Raw genomic sequence first — 27,854 nt, forward strand, 5'->3', positions numbered from 1 at the left:
CCTGCAGGGGCCACACACAGCCTGCCCCATGCACACTCCCACTTGTCTTACCCTGATGCAAAGAGACAGAAGGGGAGGGGTTCTCTAATCATGCTTCAATGACTGGGATGGATGGAGGCTGTGGTGTGGAAGAAACTGTCCTTCCTCAATTTTGGACCAGAATGAATGCCTTGTGCCCAGACACACACGTTCACAGCTGTGGGCAAGATGTCTCCCAGCCCCGCCCCCCAAGCCCTACAGGCTCCTTTGTGCTCCTAGACCAGCGGTTCTCAACCTGTGGGTCGCAACATACATATTTAAAATATGTATTTTCCGATGGCTTTAGGCGACCCCTGTGTTTTGGTCGTTCGGGGTCGCGACCCACAGGTTGAGAACCACTGTCCTGGACCATGAGGTACAGCAGAGGGGAGACTTCTGATTAACTACAGCTCTGCTCTGATTTTCCTTTGATCTCAGTCTGTTGTCCCAGGTGTCTTGCTTGGAGCTATTAGGGAAGAGGACAACTGCCCCAAACCCTGGCACATCCCTGGTGCCAAGGACGCACTGCTGTGCTGAGGTGGTATTTGGGCAGCAGCAGTGCTGAAGGAATCCTGACCTCGGTTGTGGCAGTTGGCTGGGCAGGGGGCGCGGCTACATGGGCTAGACTGTTGGTAGGCTCAGAGTCACTTGTGTTCATTCAAGGTCCAATCCCTGGGCATCTTAATAACAGTGTCCACAAATTCAAGAAGGAAACCAGAGGGAAAGGCATTGATGTTGGTACTAAGACATTTATTATATATATCATAAAAAGTCTACCGTTGTCCTGTTTTCCTGTTTTTCCATATGTACATGCTTCTGTCCAGCCCCATTTGCCCACCCTCCATGGTGCCAATCAGCTCTCCAAACTGACCAACTAATTAATAAAAGAAGGAACTGGAGGAGTGGCCAGGCTGATGGGAATGGGGTGGGGGAGGGAAACAAAGTGCAAAGTGGTTGGCTTGGCTCTCAATGCCTGACCACGTGCAGGAGGGGCACAAGGGCAGGCACTGCAGGCTGGCACAGTGATGCCTCCCCACAGCTGCCAGGCTGCAGGTGGTACCTGAGAGTGCTCTCAGGTTGGACCCCCAAGAATGGACAGCAGAGGAGGAAAAAGGTCCTGAAACCTGATTGTGGATCCCAGGAAGGGCTATAAAAGTTCTCTTTTTCAGGTCCCCATACAAGTAGCAGTGGCAGCAGCTCAGGCTGGGCCTGAAGAGTTTGTAGCCCCTGGGACAGCTCAAAGGAGTGGGGGCAGGGACAGCCTCGTAAGTCTTGATCTCTGAGGGGCCTTCTTTAGTTGACCTCAGAGGTGGGCATGGGGTCTGTGGGGCGTGGTGTGGCCAGGAGGGGCACTGGTGAGGTGGCTTCAATGAGAGCAGGGTTGAGGATGATGGGCAGAGTCATGGGCGGCACGCCCACCTGCAGTGGGGAGGCCAATGGCTGCAGGATCAGTGGGGGCTGAGCCAGGGGAGGAGGCCCATCTGGGGTAGGGCTCAGCCTGCTGGGACTAGATGCCACTGGTGAGCCAGGGGAGCTGCTGCTGCCAGGGCGGGGGCCTTCGAGCTTCTCAGCATCTAGAGGGAGAGCAAGGTGGCTGTGGTCAGACTCCCCATTCCCGGGAGCAAAATGACCCCTCCCAGGCTAAACAGTTGGGAGTCTCCCTTGAAGCGCACTGCAATGCCCAGCTATCTTCTCTCTACCCTCTACCTCCGTTGTACTTCTAGTCAAATTAATTTTGGCCTGGTCTTTACTAGAGTCCTTGAAGGGCAAACTACATATTCTCCAAATCCCAGACCCTGTCTTTTCCTCCCAAGACTGAAAATCTCAAGCAGTTAGCTAATCAGAGCTTATCTGGCCCACCATTTCTGATAGGAAGAGCAGGCAAAAAGGGTTTTCTTCCCCTTCCCCTGCCTCACAGCCCATGCTGAGCAGCAGTCCCAAGCTGCCCTGGGCCTCCTCATAGGCCTCTTGTTTCCTGCTCAACGTCCAGAACGCTGGCCCAGAGGAACTCACCACAGGCCCCCAGTTCAGAGGGCATCTCTGGGGGAGCTGGATGGCCAGGTGCTCTGGTGTCTCCAGCAGCAGGAGTTAGGTGGGTTGAAGCCAGAGGTTTGGGGGCAGGAGGCTCCATAGGCATGGGGTCTGAGGAGTGCAAAGAATCCAGATGCAGGTCTCAGAACTTGGTTTCAAGCAAAGCCCTGAACACTCACCAGTCTTCCCACCCACCTGGAGCACAAAGAACTAGTGAGCTCCAGATTCTTTCTGATGAAGTTGGGCTGAGCCCCTACCCTGGATGACAGTCTGCTTGAAAAGCTCATCTCGTAGGTGGGGCAGAAAACAGTCGATGCGCTCCCACGTGATCTCCCAGAGGGCCGAGGGGCTGCCTCCTCGGGCGTCCGCACTGTGGAAAATCTCCGCCGTGTCCATCACCAGGAGCATGTTCTTCAGAGACTCAGGGATGGCTTCTGACTGCAGGTGGCAGTGGGACCGTGGGAGCAGGAAAGAGGGCATGGGGAACATGGTCAGGAGGAGGTAGCCGCCAAGGGGGAAGCCGTCAATCTTCCCAGCAGGCAGCAGGAGGCCGGCTGAGGCGGGACATACCAGTAAATCGCTGGAGCCTGCATGCATGTACTTGTCCATGAAGTCCAAGATGGTCAGCCAGAGGGCCGCAAAGGTAGAGAGTGACAGCAGTGGAGACAAGTGCTGCAAGAAGACCTATGGCCCACCAGCCCCTCAGTTGAGGGTACGGTAGGAGCCTTTTTTACCCTTCTCCAAGGTCAGAGGCAGCCTGCCCTATCTTGCATGGGAACTTTAGAGATTCTTCTGAATTCCAGAACCCTCTCAGGTCCCTAAGTCCCACTGAGGCTCCATAGCTGGGGTCCTTAGGACCTACACCGCATCTCTAATTTCTAGATCCTACCAGAGACTTGGTTTCCCTCTTTGTGACGAGGCAGGGGAGTGGGTGGGTGTAGGTGGTGAGCAGTACCTTAGAGAGAAGTGTGGAAGCCCTCATCCGGGTCTCCTCCATCCCGCCCACGTCTGCTGGGCTGATGTTCTCCAAGAGCTTGGTCAGTAGAGGAAACAGCACCTGGAGGGTAAACAGCCAGCATCTCCAACTGGGTCAGTTGACAGCCTTGCTCCAGGGAAGCCAGGGGCTGGGGTGGATGGGTACTGAGCAGAGGGGAAGGTGTGAGAGAGGCTGAGGATTGATAGTAGGGCTCCTCAGGCTGTTCTGTTCTTAAGGATGTGAACTTCACCTTACGACCAGAGGGAAGTCCTACCTTGTTAAAACAGGACTCCCATTCCAGGGCATCTAGCTTTTGCAGATCATGCACCAGGAGTGCACGCTGCAGATAGGTCAGTGCCTGCATCCGCACCTGGCGCCGGGCATCACAGCACAGGCAGGCAATTCCTGAGAGTGAGAACAGGCTCAGCATCCTTCAGCCGTCCTGATCCTGGTACTGCCCAACTCCTGCTCCACCTCTGCCCTGCCCTGTGCTCCCCCAAGGTTTACCCTGCAGTAAAGGGCACCAGCAGTGGGCCCAAAGGGTACGTGAATCGGCTTCAATCTTCCGGCCACTTGACTCCAGGTGGTGCTGCTCTTCTGCCCATGAGCTGTAGATGGAGGCCGCCCGCGTGTGCAAGGTGTGCATCAGGTCTAGCAACTGGGGTCAGAGGAGGGGCAGAACATGAGTGGGGCTAGGTCTGGTGAAACCCTCCACCCCCGACTGTCCCTGACTGAGTCCTCAAGGGAGACCCGAATACCAGTCGTACCATGCTCCACCCCTCTCACCACACCCTTCTCGGCTCCATGAGCTCGCTGCCCAGTTCTGGCCAGTGTTTCCCACAGCTGGATGTTACTACTCCTAGTAGAGGAGACCTGAGGAGGGGTGTGGACTAAGTACTCAACAACACTGAGTTGTATAGTGAGAAAGATTCTTTTCAATTATCTTTCACACCTGATTATAGATAAAATTTCATTATTTTAAAAACAGAAAGCATAGCTTGACCAGGCAGTGGCACAATGGATAGAGCATTGGCCTGAGATGCTGAGGACCCAGGTTCGAAGCCTCAAGATCGCCAGCTTGAGCAGGGGCTCATCCAGGTTGAGTGTGGGGTCGCTGGCTTGATCATCGGATCATAGACATGACCCCATGGATGCTGGCTTGAGCCCAAGGTCGCTGGTATGAGCAAGGAGTCACTGGTTCAGCTAGAGCCCCCCAGTCAAGGCACATATGAGAAAGCAATCAAGGAACAACTAAGGTGACACAACTATGAGTTGATGCTTCTCATCTCTCTTCCTTCCTGTCTGTCTCTAAAATAAATAAATAATAAAAACAAAAAGCATACCCCAGGCTCAAATGGCTTTGATGGGAAACTGTGTTTAGTCAGATTTAATATTCTGTTTTCATTATTTTTTCTAAGACTACTCTAGGCCCTGGCCAGTTGGGTCAGTGTTAGAGTGTCAGTCTGGCATGTAGATGTTGCGGGTTTGATTCCCGGTCAGGGCACACAGGAGAAGCATCCATCTGCTTTTCCACCCCTTTGTCTCTCTCACTTCTCTCTCTTCTTCTCCTGCAGCCATAGCTCTACTGGAGCAAGTTGGCCCTGGGTGCTGAGGATGGTTCCACAGCCTCTGCCTCAGGTGCTAAAGAAGAGCTCAGTTGCTGAGCAACGGAGCAACACCCCATATGGGTAGAGTATCGATTGCTGGGACTTGTCAGGGCATATGCAGGAATCTGTCTGTCTCCCCTCCTCTCACTGAATTTAAAAAAAAAAAAAAAAAAAAAAAATATATATATATATATATATATATATATATAAATAAATAAAATAAAATGAAGACTATTCTATTTAAAGCAATTAGTTATCCATTTATTTAGTGATATAAAGTCTGCTCATAAAACACATTTTATATGCTTTGAATAGACACAGAATAAGTCTGGAAGGATAGACAAGAAACTGATGGCAGTGGTGCTTCTGGTGAGAACTTTGTGGCTAGGGATAGGAATGGAATGGGACTTACTTTTATCTGTTTACTCTTTTGTACCTTTTGAACTTTGTACCATGTGCATAGATTATTTATTCAAAAAAATCAACTTTAGTTTAAAAATTAAACAAAGACTTACAGGTGGGAACACTGTGGAGGTCCTAGCTGTCCCTGACCCCGCCTATACTCCTCAAGTCAGGTGCAGGGAGAGAAGAGGAAGTAAAGGGTGCCATACTTACGTCCTGACTGACCTGTAAAGACACCGTATGGTAGCTGGCAGGCACGCCTTCCTCCTCATCGTCATCACTATGCCCGCCCCGAGCAGCATGTTGGCTGGAGGTTCGAGGCCGCCGAAGCACTAAGCTCTCCTTAGATTTCTTCCTGAAGCGGTTCACTTTGCTGTCATATTTATGAATCTTGCCACGTTTCTCTTGGGACTTGCACCCTGAAGAGCCAGATTCAGGTCACATTTCCACATTCATGGACACAGCCTGCTTTTTCCTCCCTGTTCCCATTTAGTCACATGGCTACTCCCCAACAGCCCTTTCATCAGGTGACCCACCGCCATTAAGACTGGCCTCCACAAAGATGCGGAGAGTCTTGACGCAGAGTTCAAAGTTGTCAGGTGTGATGTGGGCAGCGTCACGCACAATGAAGGACAGCGATTCCACACACTTAAGCAGAGACTTAGTGTCATGTGGCCCGAGGTCCAGCCCCACTGTTAGACTGTACTGATTGACCAGGGGTGAAGGGCCCGGCCGGCTGGACCCAGTCCCGGGCCCTGGCTTGGAGTTATCGATGTCATCCTTCCCCACCTGTAAAGTACACAGAGGAGCTGGGAACTCAGGCTGGAACTGGATCTTACCCTGGATGCCCTCTCAGAGGGCCAAGAATCCTTCCCACAGGCCAAGAAGGAAAGAGTATCATCCACTGCTCAGTGCTCACTCACCACTAACCAACCGCTGTTGACCACGTCAACATCTGTGGCTGATCGGTGGATCTTGCCAGGCCTTCCATGGTCAGTGTAGACCTCTGAGTCTGAAGTGTACCCTCGGTCTAGGCTCACATCATTCTGATGGTAGGATGGGAGTTCGCTGTCTGATTGGGCCCCTGAGCAGCAGGGAGAAAGGCAGAGTCGAAGTGAGGATGGGGACATTGGGTAGAGGGAATAATTTCAGCTCTCAGAAGAAAGGTGCTCAAGCCTGGCCTCTTCTCTCTCTTGGTCTGGCTTAGATTCAGCCCCTGTCATCAGAGGGCTGAAGGATGGTCTGGACAGCTTCTCTCCTGACCAAATACGGCAGCAGGCTAATCTGGGTTTCTGATGGCATCTAGTAGCAGCTGTCAGGTGAGGGAGGGGGCAGCTTCTCAGTTTCTGAGAGAACAGTCCTCAGGACAGTTGTAAGCTTGGCTTCATGGCTTTCTCTGCTGCCTACTTGCCTTCATGCTGTTTAACCTAAAGGTTTACAGGTGCTTAGGAGAGGCCAGTGGGCATAGAAAGCTCTGGAAGCAGAGAGCAGAAGCCATGGATATTTAATCCGCTCAATGTAATAAACCTGTTTTGTTTTCCTGTCTCAACCCCTGGGGCCACGATGCTCTATCTGCAGTGTGGAACTCCCCAAGGAAGGGGCTTACCCGCATCCGGCGCATCGGCCCTGGCTGTGGCCTGCAGGGCAGCTGGAGGCTTCACACCTGAGCCAATGCACTCCAGCAGCGTGAAGAGGGTGGCCCAGTCATCACTTGAGTGGATGTTGGCTGCGTTGGTCTTGAGGAGTTCATGGAGCCCAAAGGCTACCTGGTGACTGACTCGGGACAGCACACTGGGCTTCATCAATAGCAAAATTCGTAAGGAGAGCAATACCTGGAGTGGGGGTAAGTGGGAAGTGGCACACAAGGTCTGGTCCTTACCCACCAGTCTTCTTAGGCCAGTGAGGACAGTCTGACTAGGACCAAACTTAGGGTACAGCTGCTGGTCTTTTATTTTTTTTTATGTCTTTTTTAAATTAAAAATTGTATTGAGATAATTATAGATTGATATGTATTATAAGAAATAACACAAATACCCCTTTAAGATTTTTCCCAGTTTACCACCAATGGCAACATTATGCAAAACTATAGTATATCGTAACCAGAATACTGACATTGATACAATCCACTGATCTTATTCAGATTTCCTCAGTTTTACTTCTACTCGTGCGTATTAAGTTCTACACAATTTAATCACCTATGTAGGTTTGTTATCCATCACTAGTCAAGATGCTGAATAGTTCTGGCCTGACCTGTAGTGGCGCAGTGGATAAAGCGTCGACCTGGAAATGCTGAGGTTGCCGGTTCGAAACCCTGGGCTTGCCTGGTCAAGGCACATATGGGAGTTGATGCTTCCTGCTCCTCCCCCCTTCTCTCTCTCTGTCTCTCCCTCTCCTCTCTAAAATGAATAAATTAAAAAAAAAAAATTTTTAAAAGATGCTGAATAGTTCTAACACCACAGACTCCCTCATGTTACCCCTTTATAGCCACATCTGCCTCTTTCCTAATGCCTGGCAATCTGTCCACAATTTCTAAAACTATGTCATTTCAAAATTTTATATAAATGGAATTATATAGTACATAACCTTTTGGGATTGGCATTTTTCACTCAGCATAACTCCAAGTTGTTGCATGTATCAACAGTTTGTGTTTACTTGCTGAATCATAAGTACATGGTATGTATGTACTCCAGTAACCATTCACCTGTTGAAAATCATGGGAGCTAATTCCAGTTTTGGGTTATTATGAAAATGTCTATGAATGTTCATCATAGGTTTTTTTGTTTTGTATTTTTCTGAAGTTGGAAATGGGGAGGCAGTCAGACAGACTCCCGCATGCGCCCGACCGGGATCCACCCGGCATGCCCATCAGGGGCCGATGCTCTGCTCATCTGGGGCACCACTCCGTTGCATCCAGAGCCATTCTAGCACCTGAGGCAGAGGCCATAGAGCCATCCTCAGCGCCCGGGCCAACTTTGCTCCAATGGAGCCTTGGCTGCAGGAGGGGAAGAGAGAGACAGAGAGGAAGGAGAGGGGGAGGGGTGGAGAAGCAGATGGGTGCTTCTCCTGTGTGCCCTGGCAGGAATCGAACCTGGGACTCCCGCACGCCAGGCTGATGCTCTACCACTGAGCCAACCGGCTAGGGCTCAACATAGGTTTTTACAAGAAAGTTTTCATTTTTCTGGGATAAAAACCCAAGAATGTAACTGCTGGATTGTGTGGTAACTGTATATTTATTTTTTTTAAAAGATATACTTAGTTTTATAAAAACCTGCCAACAGAGTTCCACCATTTTACATTCCTACCAGTGATGTATGAGTGACCCACATCCTTGCCAGCATTCGATATTTTTACTTTAGCCATTCTGATAGGTGTGTGGTGATGTCTCATCACAGCTTTTATTTGCATTTCCCTACTGGTTAATGATGTTGAGCATCAGTTAATGTCTTCACATGCTCATTTACCATCTATATATAATCTTTAGTGAAATGTCTTTTAAGATCTTTTGCCCATTTTCTAATTTTTTTGTACTTTTGTATTTTTCTCAAGTTGGAAATGGGAAGGCAGTCAGACAGACTCTCGCATGCGCCCAACCGGGATCCACCTGCATGCCCACCAGGGGCCGATGCTCCGCCCATCTGGGGTGTTGCTCTGTTGCAACCAGAGCCATTCTAGCGCCTGAGGCAGAGGCCATAGAGCCATCCTCAGTGCCCGGGCCAACTTTGCTCCAATGGAGCCTTGGCTGCGGGAGGGGGAGAGAGAGAGACAGAGAGGAAGGAGAAGGGGAGGGGTGGAGAAGCAGATGGGAGCTTCTCCTGTGTGCCCTGGCGGGGAATCGAACCCGGGACTCCTGCACGCCAGGCCGATGTTCTACCACTGAGCCAACCAGCCAGGGCCCTCTAATATTTTTTTACTGCTGTGTTTTGAGTTCTTTTATATATATATATATATATATTTATTTATTTAAATTAATTAATTTATTTTTTACAGAGACAGAGAGTGAGTCAGAGAGAGGGATAGATAGGAACAGACAGACAGGAATGGAGAGAGATGAGAAGCATCAATCATCAGTTTTTCGTTGCGCGTTGCAACACCTTAGTTGTTCATTGATTGCTTTCTCATATGTGTCTTGACTGCGGGCCTTCAGCAGACTGAGCAACCCCTTGCTGGAGCCAGTGACCTTGGGTTCAAGCTGGTGAGCTTTTTTTTGCTCAAACCAGATGAGTCCACGCTCAAGCTGGTGACCTCGGGGTCTCGAACCTGGGTCCTCTGCATCTCAGTCCAATGCTCTATCCACTGTGCTACTGCCTGATCAGGCTATATTTATATTTTTTAAAAATTGATTTTACAGAGAGAGGAGAGAGGTTGGAGCAAGAAGTATCAGTTGCTTCACTTTACTTGTTCATTGCTTGCTTGTTTTATGTGCCTTGACCGGGCAAGCCCAGGGTTTTGAACTCTCAACCTCAGAATTCCAGGAGTTCTTTTATATTTTAGATACTAGTCTTTTTTCAACTATGTTATTAACAAACTTATGTTCCTTGTCTTTTCATCCTTTCACATGAGCTATCATAGAGTAGAAGTTTTTAATACCGATGAAGTCTAATTTATCACATTTTCCTTTTATAGATTGTTTTTATTTTTGAGACACAGAGAGAAAGACAGAGAGAAGGACAGATAGGGACAGAAAAGAAGAGAGATAAGAAACATTAAGTCTTCATTGCGGCACCTTAGTTGTTCATTCATTGCTTTCTCATATAGGTCTTGACAGAGGGGCTCCAGCAGAGCAAGTGACTCCTTGCTCAAGCCAGTGACCTTGGGCTTCAAGCAGCAACCTTTGGGCTCAAGCCAGCAACCATGGGGTCATGTCTGTGATCCCATGCTCAAGCCAGCAACCCCATGATCAAGCTGGTGAGACTTGCTCAAACCAGATGAGCCCACACTCAAGCCGGCAACCTTGGGGTTTCGAACCTGGGTCTTCTGCGTCCCAATATGATGCTGTATCCACTGCGCCACTGCCTGGTCAGGCTGTTCTTTTTACCTTTTTTTTTCATTAAGTGGGAGGCAGAGAGACAGACTCCCGCATTCACCCAATCAGGATCTACCCAGTAAGCCCGCTATGGGGCAATGCTCTGCCTATCTTGGGTGCTGCTTAGCAAATGAGCTATTTTAGCGCCTAAGGTGAGGCCATGGAGCCATACTCAGTGTCCTGGGCCAACTTGCTCCATTTGAGCCATGGGTGTGGGAGGGGAAGAGAGGGAGAGACAGTGAGAGAGGGAGAGATAGAGAAAGAAGGGGGAGGGATGGAGAAGCAGATAGTTGCTTCTCCTGTGTTTCCTGACTGGGAATTGAACCTAGGACTTCCACATGCCAGGCCGATGCTCTACTGCTGAGCCAACCGGCCAGAACCTGGATTATTCTTTTAAGGTCAAGGCTAAGAACTCTGCCTAGCTCCTTAAAGTATCTGCCTAAGTTTCTTCCTAAAGTTTTTATAGGTTTTTATTTCCCATTTACATCTATAATCTATTTTGAGTTAATTTTTGCATAAGGTATGAAGCTCCAGTCAAGGTTCATTTGATTTTCCCTACTATGGCTTTCAAAGCTATCTTTCCCCCATTGTTTTTTGTTACTTCTTTTAAACAATTCTTTTGGTAACTTTTTTAAAAACTTGAGCATCTTTGTGTGGGTCTATTTCTGGGTTCTTTCTGCTGTTCCATTGATCTATATGTCTGTCCCTCTACCAACAATATACAGTTTTGGTTACTACAGCAATATAGTAAGCCTTAATATCACTTTCTTCTTCCTCAACATGTTTGGCTATTTTAGGGCCTGAGCTTTTCCATATAAATTTTAGACAAAGCTTTTCTGTGTCTAAAAAAACCCCAGCTGGCATTTTTTTTTTTCATCTTTCCGAAGCTGGAAATCGGGAGGCAGTCAGACTCCCGCATGCGCCCGACCGGGATCCACCCGGCATGCCCACCAGGGGGCGATGTTTTGCCCCTCTGGGGTGTCGCTCTGTTGCATCCAGAGCTATTCTAGCACCTGAGGCAGAGGCCATAGAGCCATCCCCAGCGCCCAGGCCATCTTTGCTACAATGGAGCCTCGGCTGTGGGAGGGGAAGAGAGAGACAGAGAGGAAGGAGAGGGGGAGGGGTGGAGAAGCAGATGGGTGCTTCTCCTGTGTGCCCTGGCCGGGAATCGAACCCGGGACTCCTGCACGCCAGGCCGACGCTCTACCACTGAGCCAACCAGCCAGGGCCCCAGCTGGCATTTTCATAGGATCAACTGGGAGAACTGACATCTTTACTACATTGAGTCTTCCAATCTATGAACATGGTATACCCCTTCATTTATTTAGGTATTCTTTGATTTATTTCATTAGAATTTTGTTAATTTCCAGCATACAGATACTATATGTTTTATTGTATGTATATCTAAGTATTTTACTTATAAATGGTATAGGTCTTTGGTTTTATTTTTCATATGTTCATTGTCAGTATATAGAAATGTGATTAATTTTTGTGTGTTCATTTTACATCCTGGGACCTTGCTAAACTCATTTATTAGTTCTATGCTGATTGTCTTTTACAGTTGGGCCAAGACATCTCAGGAGAGTCCTAAGCATGAGAAGAAGCCAGGTATAAGGCTGGAATAGCCACAGAGCAGAGGTATCCAGCCCTCAGAGCAGATTTATAAAGCCAGCAGAGGTGCTGAGTATCAGCTTCATATCTGAGGTCATTCCAGATGCATCCCCAATGCCACCTCTTAGATTGCCCCAGCCTCGTAGTTGGTCCCTGGGTTCACGCACTAAACATATCCCCCGTCTCAGGTCATATCCACAACTGACACTGTTACTTTAGTCCCTTGCATATTCCTGCCTTCCCAGCTGTACTCTGCTTACCTGACCACTGATCTCTTCTCTCCGGAGTAGCCGAATGGCTAGGCGCAGTAGCCCCACCACTGCCCGATCCACAAGAAAGCAGAAATCCTGTGCCTGGACACACAGGTGATATAAATGGTCTCGAACAGTCTGCCACACACAGCCCACACGGTCCCTGAAGAACATGAGGAATAAAGACAGTCTCAGCTAGAGAGGCCACTGGGCAGTCAGCCTCCCTTTCTGGTTCAGGCTGGGCCTTTTCAGGTTTATTGGTATTATACCCGAAGTAGACAGGTATAACAAGCAAGCTTCTCCTCCACTGCTTACAGCTTCATGTGCTTCTTGCCCCTAGAGCCCACTCAGCAAGATGGCTCCAGGCTTCCATCCCTTTGGACAACCAGCATAGAACTAATAAATGAGTTTCACAAAGCCCAGTGTAAGGCCTGCCTGAAGCCGGCTTTCTACCTGTTCTCCAGCACAATCCTCAGTAGCATCTCCAGGCAGAAGGCAGCATCCTCCTCATCATATGTCTCTTCATCTGGTGTCACTGAGACGAGAGCCTAGAAGAGAACAACAGCATGAAAGTAGGAGCCACTTGCACTGCCCTGACAGAAACTGAAGTTTACATCACTGTTCTCTTCTCCCTTGCCAGACTTAGCCAGCCCTTCCCTCTCTTCTCCTCATTCTCTACCTTCATAAGCTCCTGCAGTGACTCCAGCTGGAGAAACTTGCTTTCTGTGATCAACTTTTCTGGGTCACATTGCTGGAGGGGACACATGAGAAAAGGAAGGGTCAGTGACAGGCCTGGAGGGAAGAGAACTTTCCCAAGACCCAGGAAGAGATCAGGAGTCATTTCTGGTCACAAGCCCTCGATGATTCTATTCTTCAGTTGATAGGGCATCGGTCCAGTAGGTAAGGGCCTAGGCTTGTTCACAAGGGGTAGGCCGGCAGTTACCTTGATACAGTCCAAGGCCACTCTCTTAGCCTCCTGGTTCTCAGTGGATGGGCCCCGCACACTAGACTGCTCGGTACCACTTAGTGTCAGCCAGCTCACAAAGCTCAGCACTGTCGACTCTCCTCTGTAGAAAGGGTACAAACCCTGGTGAGCTCTAGAGTCCTGACCCTGTCTCCCCAAAGACTTCAACCTCTGATTTGCCCTCACCGGTTTGATGGTGTCTCCTCCCGCAGTAGAGAGATCTTGCCATTGGGATCCACAAAATCTTCTACCTGGAAAAGCAGGTCAAAAATAATTTCTTTCTACATGCCCTTTGCATTTTCTGCCCCCTCAGGCAGAGTTCTCTGGCTTTCTTCTTATAGCTCTCTGCCCTACACTATTGACTGGAGCCCCTCCATATGGTGACTGGCAATGGCTTCTACCAGTCTTCCTTGACAGCTATCCCCCCACTCAAGATCTGTGGTCTTTCATTTGAGGTGTTATTGGTAAGATTCAGCAGGTATCAGGCCCAGTGCTACTCTGAACTAGTTCTATATACCAACAGCATATAATCATGGAGCTCTTGCCAAGAATTACCTCCACCATAGCCTTGGGCAGCAGCTGGGCTCTGAAGAGCTGCAGCATGGCTTCCATGATATTCTTCCAGCCCTCTCGAAGGATGTCGCCATGACGATGGGCCAAATGGAATACTGTCTTGGCTGCAATGTGGGCTTTAGGATTGCTTCCAAACACACTGGGCAAGTTCTCAATAGACTGGAAAAGATGTGAAGGAGCTTAGGGCCTGGCAAATGTCTAAAAGAGAGAACCTCTTAGGCCTCAAATTATAGTTCCCTGAGGGTCCTTCTGCTGGCTCTGCTTCAATCCCCCATAATACTAGGGGGAAGGGCTATCCTGGATAAGACCTTTCCCACTATTGCATCTCCTCTCCCATCCCTATTACATGAGATAATGCTAATCTCATCCTGGGTGTTTAAGACAGAAATGGCCTAAGCTCTACTGTAGTCAAGAGGGAGGTGAATATGCTAAGGGAAACCAGCTCTGAAAGAAGAGTAATCCGTGGCTAAAAGAGAGGTCTTCCTTTGGAACTCCAGGCACATAGTTCCTGCCCCTGCTCACCTCACTGCTGAGAGCTGTGAATTTGCACAGAGAGATGATGAGATTGTCAAAGACATCGCTGAGGCCATAGTGGGCGGAGATCATGGCGCACTTCCTGTAATGTCACCCCCATCCCAGAAACAGAGTCACTGGAAGGCCAGGCTGCCCTTCCAAGTCTCTGAGAAGGATTGCTTGGGGTTCTTCCCCAGTTAATTCCAGGGAGAAACCTTTTACTCTGAAGTCTAAGACAGCTTTCCCAAGCTTCAGCCTCCCTCCAAAAACTCAAGAAGAAACCACTCTAAGGAAAATAAGAGTAGGATCCAAAAAAGTATGGAGACAACCATGTTAGCTCAGAGAGGTGGGAAGAGGTCAATACCAAGGCCAAAAATAAGCTACCTGAAGCCTGAGATGGCTTTCTGGATGATTGTCTCCTCAAGGCTTTTGTCAAAGACATAAGAGAGAGCAGCAATAGTGGGGCCCCAGGTCATGGTGAAGAGGTCAAGATCGTAGCTACCAGCAGGCACACGTAGAAATATGCCCTCTGGGGTGGCACCTCGATGAAGCAGTACATTCCACACATAGTTCTCCCGGACCAAGCCCGTCTGCTCCTCAGGCATCACAATTTCCTCGTTCCTGTCAGGAGGTAAGGGAAGAAGCAGGTGTACTGCTGTGAACCTCGATGCTCCCAAGTTAGGGTAAGGGGCTTTACTGTGGCATTCTCCATCAATGAGAGGTCATCAAAACTGAAGTTCAGTGGTCTGCTTCCCACCCACCAGGAAGAAAGAAAAGAGCCATCCCATAATTCCTCATAATCTCAAGGACCTGTCTCTAAGTGAGGCCTTTAATTCTGTAGTAAGATGTCACATTCTTTCTGAGTATGAGAGAATGAGTAATTCTATCTTTTCTGATTTGTAGTTAAGAATTAAGTGTCCCGTCTCTGATCCAAGCCTCACCCTCCAGCACCCATCTTGGGTTTTCTACCAGCCCCAGAACACAACTTGGAAGCTAGACTGGAAACCCCAGCTGCTCTGCGTTTAGGAAAAGGGGCCATGACACTCCATTTAGCAGGAGCAATTTGTATCCTGGCTTAAAGTACTAGAGTCCCAATACTGTTCAGGCTTAAGGAAGAAATGAATTGGGAGAGAGGGGGTTGCCCAGCTAAGTCCCAAGGCTAAATCCAGGGCATATGAGTCATTGCAGTCTGATGTGACTCTGAAATCTGGAAAAAGGTGCAATGTGCCTCTCTTAACAGAGATGCTACATCATCCTCTATTCATACTTACTTGATGGCATGGTACATATCCTCCAGGATGTCTTGTTCAAAGTCCTTGCCTCCATTCACACCTTTTAGGTTTTTGCGAAACTCCTAGAGACAGGCCAATAAGCTTTTCCTCTCATGTGTCAATGCTGAAGCCCCACCCAGGGAACCACTGGGTCTGTGGTAAACAGGACTTAGGAAACAGTTAAGTGAAAGAACCCAGCTCCCCACCCCAGTTCCTCTTTGGATTGGCCAGCCATCCCTGATTCCCATGGACAGAACCCTGTTGACCATGCCCACTGGACATCCATGTCATTTCTGCTGTTTCCAAAGCTTTCTGGATCTTCTCTGCCTTGGTTGGGATCCAAAATTACCTCCAGGGTCATGGGTGCATTCTGTTTGCGAACATTGTGGTTGTGCTGGTCAGTATTAAGCATGATGACAGCATAGGCCAGGGCAAAGCAGGCATCGCTATTGGCAAATGGGGAGCCATTACAATTCTGAAAAAGTAAAGAACCCGCCTGTGTCAATGCCCTTCTCCGGACAATTAAACCCTCACCAACCCACCAGTCAATGTTGCTACAGAGGGGAGGTACCGTCCAGAATGAGGCCAACCTCTTGCCAACTCCTTAACAGAAGCTGGACTATCTATGGAAAGCTCACTGATGATGCTCTCAGCCTTCTTAGGAGACAGTAGCTGAGTCCTTCAGTTGGAGCCATAAAAACCCTCAGTCAAATTAACTTGGGAGGCTGAGCTTAGCCCCTGCCACTCAAACTCACCCTCCAATGCTCTGTGAATGCTTCCAGCAACCTCTGAATCACTGGTGCTTCCCCAGGCAAGCGGAAGGCTTCCAGGTAGAGGCGGAGAGCTTCGTCTAGCCTAAGACCCTGAAAGCTGAAGGTGCTATAGGGAGAGGAAGAAGGATAAAGATGCTGAAGATATGTAAGCTGCAAATGTTGGGCTCTCTATTAGTTAGACACAGTTCTTCTAACCTTGTCCTACTGGAACAGATTAGGCCAAAGACTCTAGCAAAGGAGAAGTATCTCCTGGCCATTCCTAACACAGACCAGAATTTGACATCTAACCTTAGTACTTTTCACATCAGTGCACTCTTGGCTTTCTTAGAAACCTCATCCCGTGGGACCCAGAACCTGTCCTGTGCTCAGGGACCCTGCTCCACCAGCTCCCAAAGCTATCTTGCTGGGGACTCTTTCAGGTACAAAAGATAAAAGTGATGGGAAGAGGAAGAGTGTGTGACCCGGTCATCAGCAGCAACTGGCTGAGACTGCTTTGAGGGAAGGAGGCTCTCTCCCCAGATGATCACCAACTATGTCCCATATTTCCTGCAGCTTCCTCACCTCACAAAGCTCTCCAACAGGTCAATGTTTTTGCGGTCACTCACAAACTCTCCAATCATTTTCTTGTCCAAACGAGGGTTTTCTCGAAGCCACTGCGCTACCTCTGTGTTGTCCATGGGAATGGTGAGAAGGCCTTTCTCCTGTAGAAACTGGATGCCCTTCTTTGGTTTCTGGTTGAACTGCTCTGTGCCAGTGATCAGAAGCTGGAGAAGAAATACTAGAGGTGTCAGAAGCTGCTCTGCCCCTAAACCAGACAAGGCCAGGCTGGACTTCCTCACAGTCCATAGCTTGTCACCCAACAAACTCCTAGAATGTGGTTCTAAGGCTGTATCATACTGACCCTAGCTTTCCTTAATCTTCATGCCTCATCAGAACTGGCTGCGAACAGCCAATCCTATTCACTCCTTTCCTGAGTGCTCAAGATGTGTAGGACAGCTTACTTTACTCCAACTACAGGGTAGGGAAAAAAAGTAGAAGAAAGAGACCACAAAAGGTTTTTCTTCTCTATAGTTTTACAACCATCCTTGGCATGTTTATAAACTAGTTTGATTCCCCTGTCTTTCTTTGGGTTCTTAGTTCTTGAGGCTCTGTGGTTTGAAGGACAAGGTGAACTAACTATAATGATAACTTAACTTTTGTATGTCTAGTCACAGTCCTTTAATCAAGGGTACACATAAACCAAATTCATTTAGGCTAGCAGTAGGAGGAAGAAAGGGTTAATCAGAAGGTTTTGTGTTAAGAAAACAAACAAGCAAAAACAAAACACACCCCAGTTATTTGAACTTTACTAAAGCACCAGAAGTAATGTCAATTTCCCTTTATTGCCAATCATCACCCTGGAGCTCGAGAACCAGACCAATAACTTTCAGTGACCCACATGATACCAGCTCCCAGGGTTCTTGTGACCACCAGTAACACCTGGCTTTCAAGACAGCAGTTGTCCAGGAGCATACAATAGGGTATGACTAACTGCATGGTTTTGGAGTAAGGGAAGGGCTTCCGAGGAAACTGGGGGATTGCTAAAGTTCCAACAAACCCAAAGATTAGCCTTTGGAAGCTGTACAATGTGCTGCAGGACTGTTCATCTTCTGGGACAGAAACCCTACAAAGATCACCCAGCTGAGCCTGACCAGGCGGTGGCGCAGTGGATAGAGTGTCGGACTGGGATGCAGAGGACTCAGGTTCAAGACCCTGAGGTCGTCAGCTTGAGCGCAGGCTCATCTGGTTTGAGCAAAAGCTCACCAGCTTGGACCCAAGGTCGCTGGCTTGAGCAAGGGGTTACTCGGTCTGCTGAAGGCCCACGGTCAAGGCACATATGAGAAAGCAGTCAATGAACAACTAAGGTGTTGCAACGCGCAATGAAAAACTAATGATTGGTGCTTCTCATCTCTTTGTTCCTGTCTGTCCCTGTCTATCCCTCTCTCTGACTCTCTCTCTGTCTCTGTAAAAAAACCCACACACACACAAAAAAAGATCACTCAGACAGAGGTGGGTAGAGGCTGGGCTCTGGGGATATCTGTACGTACCTTCTTTTTGTTTTTAATTTCAATCAATTCCCGTGGATCTGGCAGGAGACAGGAAAATCGAGGCGGCTTTCGGGTAAACTTTTTGTCAGCTAGGAATGGGAGGAAGAGAGGGAAAAACCCATGAGACCTCTTTTATCAGGAAATGACTTTTGGAAATTGCTGATGTACTCCACAGTGAAAAAGAAGAATGCTTCAGAATTTTCTTGTCCTCATCAGTCTTCTACTTCCCTAAAGGTCCTATCTTCTAGGGCTCCAAATGTCTGCTTTTCTCTCTCTGGATGTGAAGGCATGGTAAGGAGCTAAGGTTCACTCAGGTACTACCCTAGGGTATCTCTGCTCTCCACCAGGCCCTCCAGTTAAGGGGCTTAGGATACAGACATCCAGTACCCACCCCTAGAGTCACCAGCTTCCTCCAAATCACTGCATCCTGGCTTCCCATGTTCTGCTGGCAGACGGCTTCCACCAGCAAGATGCAGGCCTGGGGTGTCTGGGGCCATGCCTACAGCTTTCCCATCGCTGGCTGCTCTCTCTGCTGGTAAGAAAGAAGAAAAGTGAAGACTTATGGAGTAAGAAGCCAAGTGGAGCTGCAGAAGTTGAGTCCCTGGCCAAGGAGACCTGCATGCTCCCACATAGGTTGCCAGCCTACAACATGACAAACCCAAGCCCAAACAAGCAGTCACTGTCCCAGGTCAGGCAAGCATTAGATTATATCATCTAATAAAGAGATTACCAAGTAATTTCCTTGAACTTCTGCAACCTCAATCTAAAGGGGAAGTTTGAGAAGATTAGAGTGGAGGCACATACTGGGGGTGGGGGAAGGTAGGACCTGGAATTTTTAGGGGACAGAGTCCTATATCCTTTAATCTGTGTTTTCTTCCCTCTCCATAAATAATTCTGTAAAAAAGCCAATATGTGGTGGAGGAGAAAGGACAAAGTCTACGAGTCCTGCTAACTTGCCTGCCTGACTGATCTGTCATTCACACCACTAAACCTCAAAAACACAGACCTGGGAGTACCCCCAGAAGTGATATAAGAGCAGGAAAAGGCGTGAGTAGAGAAGGGATACGTATAGAATCCTGGGACCCTCAAAGAAAGAAATGCCTCTTACTATTGCTGACTTCTCGGGTACCATCCACTGCCTCGTAGCTGGGTCTGGCTGCTTCTTTCTTCTCTTGCTGGATAAGGTTGTTGAGGACTTTAGCCTGGCAGTGGGCCTCAGTGCTGTCAATCACTGTCAACAGGGCATCAAGAGACAGTAGGTGTGTTGTGTAGAGTTGACCAGACACAGGGAAGGCATTCTGGAAAGTAATCAGATCCAGTGGAGTTGAGGTTAGAATACTTTACACTTAACTGATCCTTTTCCAAAAATCTCCACATTCCTATAACTTCTAAATTGCCCCGAGAAATTGCCTTTCCTCTTCCTGTTCTCCAATTCTCAAGTATTTTCCTCCTTGTATGTAGCATCTTTACTATCACTAGAGAGATTTCCTTAATACCGCCTTCTTTTTAGAAGTAATAATGCTCAGTACCTTGGACAGCAGCTTGGTGAGGTCTTCAAAGAGGTTGGAACAGTAATAGTCACAATCATAGTTGATATAGAGCTCGGTGACAAAGCTAGGGATGTGCCAAAGTTGCACAATGGCCTCCAGTGCCATCTCCTTCATCTCATAAGGCATCTTGGGGTTCTCCACAGTGATGATCTCCATAAGCTTTTTGATGTACATCTGGCAATAACCCATTAATTGTCATTTGGGTGGAGAAAGATTCAAAATAGAAAGAGACAAAATTGGACAGAAAAATACATTAAACAGGAAACAGAAGCCTGGTCAGGAGGCATGCATTAAAAGAAACTTATAGGCCCTGGCTGGTGGCTCAGTGGATAGAGCAGGGGTCGGGAACGTTTTTGGCTGAGAGAGCCATGAACGCCACATATTTTAAAATGTAATTCCATGAGAGCCATACAATGACCCGTATACGTTATGCATTATCCAATAAAAATTTGGTGTTGTCCCGGAGGACAGCTGTGATTGGCTCCAGCCACCCACAACCATGAACATGAGCGGTAGGAAATGAAAGGATTGTAATACATGAGAATGTTTCATATTTTTAATGTTATTTTATTTAATTTATTTTTTTTATTTTGGGGAGACAGACAGACAGACTCCCGCATGCGCCCTACCGGGGATCCACCTGGCATGCCCACCAGGGGGTGATGCTCTGCCCATCTAGGGTGTTGCTCCATTGCAACCAGAGCCTTTCTAGCACCTGAGGCAGAGGCCATGGAGCCATCCTCAGTGCCCGGGCCAACTTTGCTCCAATGGAGCCTTGGCTGCGAGGGGGGGGGGGAAGAGAGAGACATAGAGGAAGGAGAGGGGGAGGGGTGGAGAAGCAGATGGGTGCTTCTCCTGTGTGCCCTGGCCGGGAATCGAACCCGGGACTCCTGCACGCCGGACCGATGCTTTACCACTGAGCCAACCGGCTAGGGCCACGTTATTATTTTTTTTTATTAAAGATTTGTCTGTGAGCCAGATGTAGCCATCAAAAGAGCCACATCTGGCTCACGAGCCATAGGTTCCCGACCCCTGAGATAGTGTTGGCATGGCATATGGACGTCCTGGGTTCAATTCCCAGTCAGAGCACACAAGTAAGGCAATCATCTGCTTCTCCCTCTTCCTCTTTTCCCCTTCTCTCCCTCTTCTCCTCTCGTAGCCAGCAGCTCAACTGGTTTGAGTGTGATCCCGGGCACTGAGGTATATAGCTCTACTGGAATTCATCAGCCTCCAGTGCTAAAAATAGCTTGGTACTCAAGTATCAGCCCTGGATGGGGATGATGGGTGGATCCCAGTCAGAGCTCATGCAGGAGCCTGCCTCACTATCTCCCCTCCTCTCATCTTAAAAAAAGAAAGAAAGAAAAGAGACTTATAGATATTCCACTCCCTAAATATATCCCCTCTTTGGCCTCCATGTTGATAGCTAAGGCTTGGCTATTTCATGTCTGATCCAAAACAAGTCACCTGTTGCCCTTTTTGCATTGTCTATGTGAGCCTGACTTGGTCCTATTTAGAGATTCTTTTTGCAATTTAGTGGCAAAGCCAGCTTGACATGCCTGCCTATGTTGCAGAGGAGCTGCTAGGCAGAAGAGCTAGACCAACTCATGGTGAGGTTACCTGCCAGTCCTCATATTTGGGTTCTCCCATTTTATAGCCAGACAGTTTTCCCTAGGCTCCTTTTAACTTCTCCACTAAAGGCCAGCCAATGAACCAAACTACAGAGGCTGGAAGTACTCTCCTACAGAAGCCCCTAAATCTCACCCCTGCAGCATGACAGAGCTGATCCCACTGAAGATGCCATACATCTTTTTTTTTCTCTTCTTCCAAGGTTGAGAAACTCACCTCCAACTGGAACTTGAGGTGTTCCCTCATGCTCTCAAACAGTAGAAAGCATACCCGCAGGGAAGCAGCATAAAGGTTCAGTCGCTCTATGCTGAGTAGCTGGAGATCAGAGTAAGGTAAGACATTAGGTTTCAATCAAGAGAAAAGGAGAGAGCCTGGCCTGTGGTGGCACAATGGGATAAAGCGTAGACCTGGAATACTGAGGTCACTGGTTCAAAACCCTGGGCTTGCCAGGTCAAGGCACATACAGGAAGCAGCTACTATGTTGATGCTTCCCACTCCTCCCTCCTTTTCTCTCTCTCTCCTCTCTCTAAAATCAGTCAATAAAATCTTAAAAAAATAAAAAAGCAGGAGAGCGAACTGTGTGAAGTCCCCGTGAAGGTCTTGTGCTCTGAGGGGATTCTATATCTAGCCATTCCTGTATTTCCCTTTGGCTGCCAGAGTCCCCAGGAATTAATGGAATCATCTTGAGTATGACTACTGGCCAAACGGGGAGGGAGGTTCCTTCCTGGGTCCTATACTCTTCTCATGAATCAGTCAAACCTCCCTGTCCTCCCCTGCCCCTTGAGAGACCCTGAAAAATAGCCAAGGGCTCCGAATCCCTTTAGAAATCCAGTCTTACCTGGAATAAGTGGCGGCACAATTCATCCTTGATGAGGCCCAAGAGGGTTTGGCATTGGGCTATGGGGGCTGACTCAAGAGCTACTGTCAGCAAATGCAGTCCCATGTGGATCATAACCTCTGAGTTATGGCGGTCATGTGGGTTGGTGAGGGAAATGAGGAAGCGGAAGAGCTCGCGGATGCAGGGAAGACCATAGGGGACCAGAGCTGTACCTGGGGAAGGCCAAGAGGGAAGGGGGCTCCTAAGAACAGGCCTGATAGCTTGACCTAGATTGGTCTGCATTTTACAAGGTAATTTCAGATTAGTGATTCTCTTCAAGAAAAAAAAAATTCTTCTGGGGAAATAAGGAGACTAGTCTCATTTGTTGAAGGGAACCTGAATTGATGATCCTACCTTTTGTTAAAAGTCCCAAGCTTTCTATTCTTCCTTCTTACTTCCTATTGTCTCTCCAACTCCCTCTCTGTATACGTTAGGGAAGAACGCCATCCATGCCAGCAGCCCTCTGGCTTCATTCCATTTCCTGACTACAACTTGAACTAGCAAATGCTAGGGTTCCAAGACAGGAACCCTAGGCTCAGGCAGCTCAAGGGATTGGATGGGGGAGGGGAACAGGCAGAGCCTAAGAGTACTCACCTTCTTTCTGGGAGGACTGTGTAAAGCGCACGCCCCGGGGATTGACGTAATCCATGTCATGGACAGAGGCAGAATCAGAGTGGTCAACAGGGGATGTGCATTCCTCTAGCACTTCAGGGATAGATTCCACGGACGCTGACTGAGCCTTTTCCACATGGGCCCCTTCCTGCTATGATCAGTATAGGTGGATATAGGAAGAGGGATGAGGGAAGAGCAACTTAGAACTTACTCCTCTGAAAAATCTGTCCTCCGTGTCTCTAATGGACTACAGGTGTAGGGCTATGACTCAATGGAAGGAGTACAATGGACTCATAAACATCTCCTGAGGCTTTATTGACCTATAATGACTCGAACCTAGAGGCAACAGAGGGTCTCACAGGCTTGGGATTTAAATCATCACCTTCCAGAAAAAGCCATGACAAGCTCCCTCACCTTTGCCAAGTACTTACTACCTATATGTATAATGATAAATCCCATGAGCTACCTCTCAGACATGCTGTGTATTTTCTAGACAGCACAGCCAATTCTAGGAAATGGAGAAGAAGCCTCCACTCCCCACTCCAACCTTCTTTTGAGCCAAGGTCTGGATAAAGGATCAAGCCAATTCCCACAGTGGAAGACTGGAGAGGGGACTTTCAAAATAAAAGCCATACCTGGGGGTCAGGCTGCTCAGGAAGCCCCAGCTCACTGTTGCCAGGCTCTGTAGCTGTGTTATACCCTGGAGAGCCAGGCTGCTCCAGGTCAGTGAGGTCCTCCTTAGAAGTGGTCTGGGGGGAGAACTCCAGGCCACTGTCTGTAGAGGGGCTGACCACTGCTGAGGCAGCCTCTGAACTTGCAGAGGAGATGGGGGTGGGCGCTTCAATGAAGGGCATGCCACCTGTCAAAAAAAGTGAGGCTTAAAGAAGAGAAACTCTGGGAAGCACATCTCCTTTATGGCAGTGGTCCCCAACCTTTTTTGGGCCACGAACTGGTTTAATGTCAGAAAATATTTTTACCAACTGGCCTTTAGGGTGGGACAGATAAATGTATCATGTGACCGAGACAAGCGTCAAGAGTGAGTCTTAGACGGATTTAACAGAGGGAATCTGGTCATTTTTAAAAAATAAAACATCGTTCAGACTTAAATATAAATAAAACGGAAATAATGTAAGGTATTTATTCTTTTTCTGCGGACCGGTACCAAATGGCCCACGGACCAGTACCAGTCCGCAGCCCGGGGGTTGGGGACCACTGCTTTATGGTACCAGAACTGTTTGCCAGACTGCATACTAATCTCTGTATACACTAATCTCTAAAGTAGTCAGAGTCCCTCTGGAAGTAAAACAACCTTAAGTCACTGCAGAATTTTTAAATGGTCACTGTCTGATCTAACTTGGAGTCTTCCCTTTTTGCTATCACAAGAAATCAAAGCCCCTCAGTTGGCTGTTCTTCAATGTCAAAATCCTTGAGGAGGAGGAAGCTTTTCTTCTTTTTATTCCAATCAGAGGAAGCAACCCAGGGAACTCACCAGTGAGGTTAGAGGATAAGGTGGTTCCATTGGAGGTGGGCAGCTCTGAACCTGGTATGACTTTGGTCATGTGGCGTGCAGGTCGAGGGGACCTCTTCTGTTTCTTCCATTTGGATGAATCACTCATGCCTCCTGCTCTCATTTTCAGCTGGAAATATCACATCTCATTAGCACTGGTATTCAAATCAAACTTAAACTCTATCCCTAGAAATTTCCCTTCTCTTAGTTCTACTGGTCCCTAGAGATGGCCTAAACCCTGCAGCTGTGCCAACGGAAGAATCTGGACTAGCAGAGCACATTCTCACTCCTCTGACCTGGCTTCTACATTGGCTGCTTCACGGGTCAGCCTGACAACCTCCATGTGGAAGGTTCCAGTCTGCTTTTAGGCTGGTCATTGACAGGGCCAGCCTTCAAACATCACTCTGCTTCCCTGAGCCCTGGGTGGCAATCTGAGACCTGTAGATGGTGCCCAACCCTCCTGGCAAAAAGGGTAAGGGCAGGGACTTCTTTGCCTGGAACTTTAGATCTATAGGCCCTGAACTCTTGGGCTTTCCTTCTCAATTACCTGCAGAGAAGGCTCCTGCTCCTAGTTCTTATCCAACTATGAGAGCCTACTCCTTCCCAGCTAGACTTTTAGCTTTCCCATTGTTTCATGAACTCGGCCTAGATCTTAAAAATACCCCTTAATGTCTGGAATTTCTGCATCAAAGTGGTCAAAGCCTCATTCCTTGGAGTTAAGAAAGGAGTGGCATTTCATTTGGTTTGTAGAGTTGAGGATGGAGGGTCATGTCATGCTGTTGCTCTGCTCCCATTTTTTAAATTTTATTCATTATAGAGAGGGGAGAGAGGGGAGGGGGGAGGAGCAGGAAGCATCAACTCCCATATGTGCCTTGACCAGGCAAGCCCAGGGTTTTGAACCGGCAACCTCAGCGTTTCCAGGTTGACGCTTTATCCACTGCGCCACCACAGGTCAGGCGCTCTGCTCCCAATTTTTATATATCAGTGGGACCTTCTCACGTGGGATCTTTCTAGATGCAAGTCTATGCTTTCAGATGGTGAGACTACTGATTTCTTAGAACTTTGCTCTATTATTCTGTTTCACTCTCTCTCTTGCTGTATTTTTATTTTTCCTATAACTTCCTTTTAGTCACAAAGTGACTAAAATCTCTATCATCTGTTGATTACTCTAGGATACGTTTTCACGCATTTTCTCCAACCTGAGTTCACAGTGGCTTTGTTTAGGCCTATTTTGCTCTCCTGGTCCTGATGCTTTCTCAGTTAGGATTTGAAACCAGTCCCTCTATAGAGTTATACCAAACTATTCCTAGATTGACTGATGGGTCATTCCTGGGTTGGGCAATAGCAATTTTCTTCCAGGAACCATTAGAATGACTCTAAATACAGTAGAACTACTTTTCCTTCCTGCCTCTTTCTAAATGCTGAATATACCTGTTATTATCCTTGGCCTGTTCAATTTTTTCTGATATTTGGGGAGTAGGACCCAAGTAGGCCCCCTTCCTCAAGTTCCCCCAAGTCCTCTAGAACCTGGATAATCTTTAATACCTTACTTAGAAACTACCTAATTCTTTACTCCCTACCCATAGCTCTCTACCCATAAGGGAGAGAAGTCCAGGAGCTAAGCTCTGTCCCTAGCTTTTAGTAACATAGCAATACCTTTGCATAGTCACATATTATGTGTCTGTCCGTCTCCAAAATGCCTGCAGTCATATGCCTATAATGGAGCTTCAAGTACTCTCTGAGCACTATGGCTAAGCAGAAAATAGGATAATATCTACAGAAACCACTAAGGCTCATCTGAGTCAAGTTCAAGATAAAAAATGTTCTGGAGGTAAAAGTCATCCAAACATAAATACAGGTAAGATGACCAAAAGATCAATGAGGGAAAACAATAACATCTTGGCATTGGCAATTGTCACTGAGCTCCAAAAAGTACTAACATCTGGATATACTGTATTTTTTGCTCCATAAGACGCACTTTTCCCCCTCCCAAAAGTGGAGGGGAAAATGCCCAGGCGTCTTATGGAGCAAAAAATACGGTATTTTATTAAATATTTTAACACATCATTTGGTTCAGAATATTTTTTTCTTGTTTTCCTCCTTAAAACCCTAGGTGCATCTTATGGAGTGAAAAATGTACTTTTATGAGACAGCCTTTCTCTCCATTTCAGGGATTCTAGGTAGTCCTACTTCCATTGAGATGCCAGTTGCTCATTAAGATTCCTTCTCATACTAGGATCAGTCTTTGCTGTTTTCTTCTCTATCATCAGTCAATCTAGCTCCATCATGATCATTTAAATGAATGTTCTCTGCCTCCTGGCTGGAGTATGAGCCAGAGGCTGCCAGTACTCACAAATGTCTCAGCCTTTAAAAAGAATAGCTGTGCTCCCTGTCCTAAGGTTCTAAGGTAGAAGCTTGGCAGTAGATATGCATGGAACCCTCACCACCATATTCATATAACTCTGTATTTCCAAAGGACAGTATAAGTTTTACAAAGAAAGAGCAGATCCTATATTAATAATCATGGCAAAATGCTGGGTAGCCAATGAAAAGGTCTGCAACTTGAGATTATTAGGTAAGCACACAAATGGAACTTGAGGCAATGCATGCAAAGGGAACAAAGGCTTATGGACCATCTAGCCAGGTATATACACGCATACTATTGTGACAGAAAGGCTAGACAGCCCATACCGCCTTCTTTCCCTATTCCTTCTAAGGCAGGGAGATGGGTATTCATCTTTAGCTTGGACCTCTTCACTAAGTTCCCATACATCTTGACTTTAAAGGATAGAGGGCATCTTTGCAGATCCAAGTTTCCCAGTATCCTCGGCTATCCTGGCAGGTAGCTCCTTCCCACCCATCTAGTTTTAAACATTGAAATGACCTCTTTAATGGTAACAACAACAACAACAACAAAAGACCCCCAACTAGATGGACTACCCTTTCCCTCTAAACCCAGTTCAGGTATGAAATAGAGTCAAGGACTATGCTTAAGCTCTCTATGCCAGCTGTGAGACAGAAAAAGGGTAGAGAGGGAAGGCTCTTGCTTGGAGAAGCCTCATAGTTCCCCTAGAAATGGTAGATATTAAGCCTCCCCACAATATGTCAGCAGGACCCAGGCTCTCTATCTAGGTTCACAATATAGTATCAGTTCAAGGATTTCTTCTGCCTCCAGGCAACTGGATGCCCCAGGAAAATTATCAACACTGCAAAGCTACAAATACATGCAATTCTTCCAAAGCCATGCAGTGTTATTAGGGAGGGGTAAGTTGTGCTCGATGCAATGGAAATGGGACCCAGATGTTACATATAAGAAATAAACATTTAAATAAATAAGAGGGGAAAAGGTGAGGGAGAAGGAGAGAGACCTTGAGGTTCTTAAAGAGTAGTACCCTCTCTAACTGGTTCAGGGCTTTGGTCTGCTCCCCACTACTTAGCTCCAGTTTGTTGAGGAGACATGGAGAAATCTGTGAAAGACAGGCAAACGAATGATTTAAACAGAGTGAAATAAACTCAGACACATGCCAACAAGGCACAGAGCAGGAATGGGGATGGATGGCAGGGGAGAGGGGAAGGTCAGGT

General features: G+C 47.6%; 1 protein-coding gene across 11 annotated transcripts in view; it reads right to left on the reverse strand.

The window, feature by feature from the left end:
- Positions 1 to 747: 747 nt before the first annotated feature.
- Positions 748 to 27,854, reverse strand: part of GBF1 (golgi brefeldin A resistant guanine nucleotide exchange factor 1) — a 165,895-nt gene continuing 138,788 nt past the window's right edge. The window contains exons 9-41 of one of the 11 annotated variants that reach the window (XM_066355930.1): positions 27,665 to 27,739; positions 24,255 to 24,402; positions 23,401 to 23,624; positions 22,748 to 22,913; positions 22,115 to 22,326; positions 21,493 to 21,591; positions 19,630 to 19,824; positions 19,209 to 19,398; positions 18,492 to 18,632; positions 18,101 to 18,189; positions 16,575 to 16,777; positions 15,996 to 16,119; positions 15,590 to 15,715; positions 15,241 to 15,323; positions 14,354 to 14,590; positions 13,979 to 14,072; positions 13,439 to 13,615; positions 13,070 to 13,134; positions 12,863 to 12,986; positions 12,599 to 12,670; positions 12,373 to 12,467; positions 11,929 to 12,082; positions 6,641 to 6,866; positions 5,958 to 6,118; positions 5,571 to 5,823; positions 5,248 to 5,453; positions 3,533 to 3,683; positions 3,300 to 3,430; positions 3,005 to 3,106; positions 2,620 to 2,733; positions 2,307 to 2,487; positions 2,032 to 2,160; positions 748 to 1,592 (exon numbers count right to left, since the gene is read on the reverse strand). In XM_066355930.1, coding sequence (XP_066212027.1) covers positions 1,312 to 1,592; positions 2,032 to 2,160; positions 2,307 to 2,487; positions 2,620 to 2,733; positions 3,005 to 3,106; positions 3,300 to 3,430; positions 3,533 to 3,683; positions 5,248 to 5,453; positions 5,571 to 5,823; positions 5,958 to 6,118; positions 6,641 to 6,866; positions 11,929 to 12,082; positions 12,373 to 12,467; positions 12,599 to 12,670; positions 12,863 to 12,986; positions 13,070 to 13,134; positions 13,439 to 13,615; positions 13,979 to 14,072; positions 14,354 to 14,590; positions 15,241 to 15,323; positions 15,590 to 15,715; positions 15,996 to 16,119; positions 16,575 to 16,777; positions 18,101 to 18,189; positions 18,492 to 18,632; positions 19,209 to 19,398; positions 19,630 to 19,824; positions 21,493 to 21,591; positions 22,115 to 22,326; positions 22,748 to 22,913; positions 23,401 to 23,624; positions 24,255 to 24,402; positions 27,665 to 27,739 — 5,028 coding nt within the window. In that variant the 3' untranslated portion in view covers positions 748 to 1,311. Of the gene's footprint in view, positions 1,593 to 2,031; positions 2,161 to 2,306; positions 2,488 to 2,619; positions 2,734 to 3,004; positions 3,107 to 3,299; positions 3,431 to 3,532; positions 3,684 to 5,247; positions 5,454 to 5,570; positions 5,824 to 5,957; positions 6,119 to 6,640; positions 6,867 to 11,928; positions 12,083 to 12,372; positions 12,468 to 12,598; positions 12,671 to 12,862; positions 12,987 to 13,069; positions 13,135 to 13,438; positions 13,616 to 13,978; positions 14,073 to 14,353; positions 14,591 to 15,240; positions 15,324 to 15,589; positions 15,716 to 15,995; positions 16,120 to 16,574; positions 16,778 to 18,100; positions 18,190 to 18,491; positions 18,633 to 19,208; positions 19,399 to 19,629; positions 19,825 to 21,492; positions 21,592 to 22,114; positions 22,327 to 22,747; positions 22,917 to 23,400; positions 23,625 to 24,254; positions 24,403 to 27,640; positions 27,740 to 27,854 lie in introns of all 11 variants that reach the window. The other 10 variants (XM_066355929.1, XM_066355928.1, XM_066355925.1 and 7 more) reach the window with 10 other exon arrangements.

Source organism: Saccopteryx leptura, chromosome 13, assembly GCF_036850995.1.
Source record: "Saccopteryx leptura isolate mSacLep1 chromosome 13, mSacLep1_pri_phased_curated, whole genome shotgun sequence".
Lineage (NCBI taxonomy): Eukaryota > Metazoa > Chordata > Mammalia > Chiroptera > Emballonuridae > Saccopteryx > Saccopteryx leptura.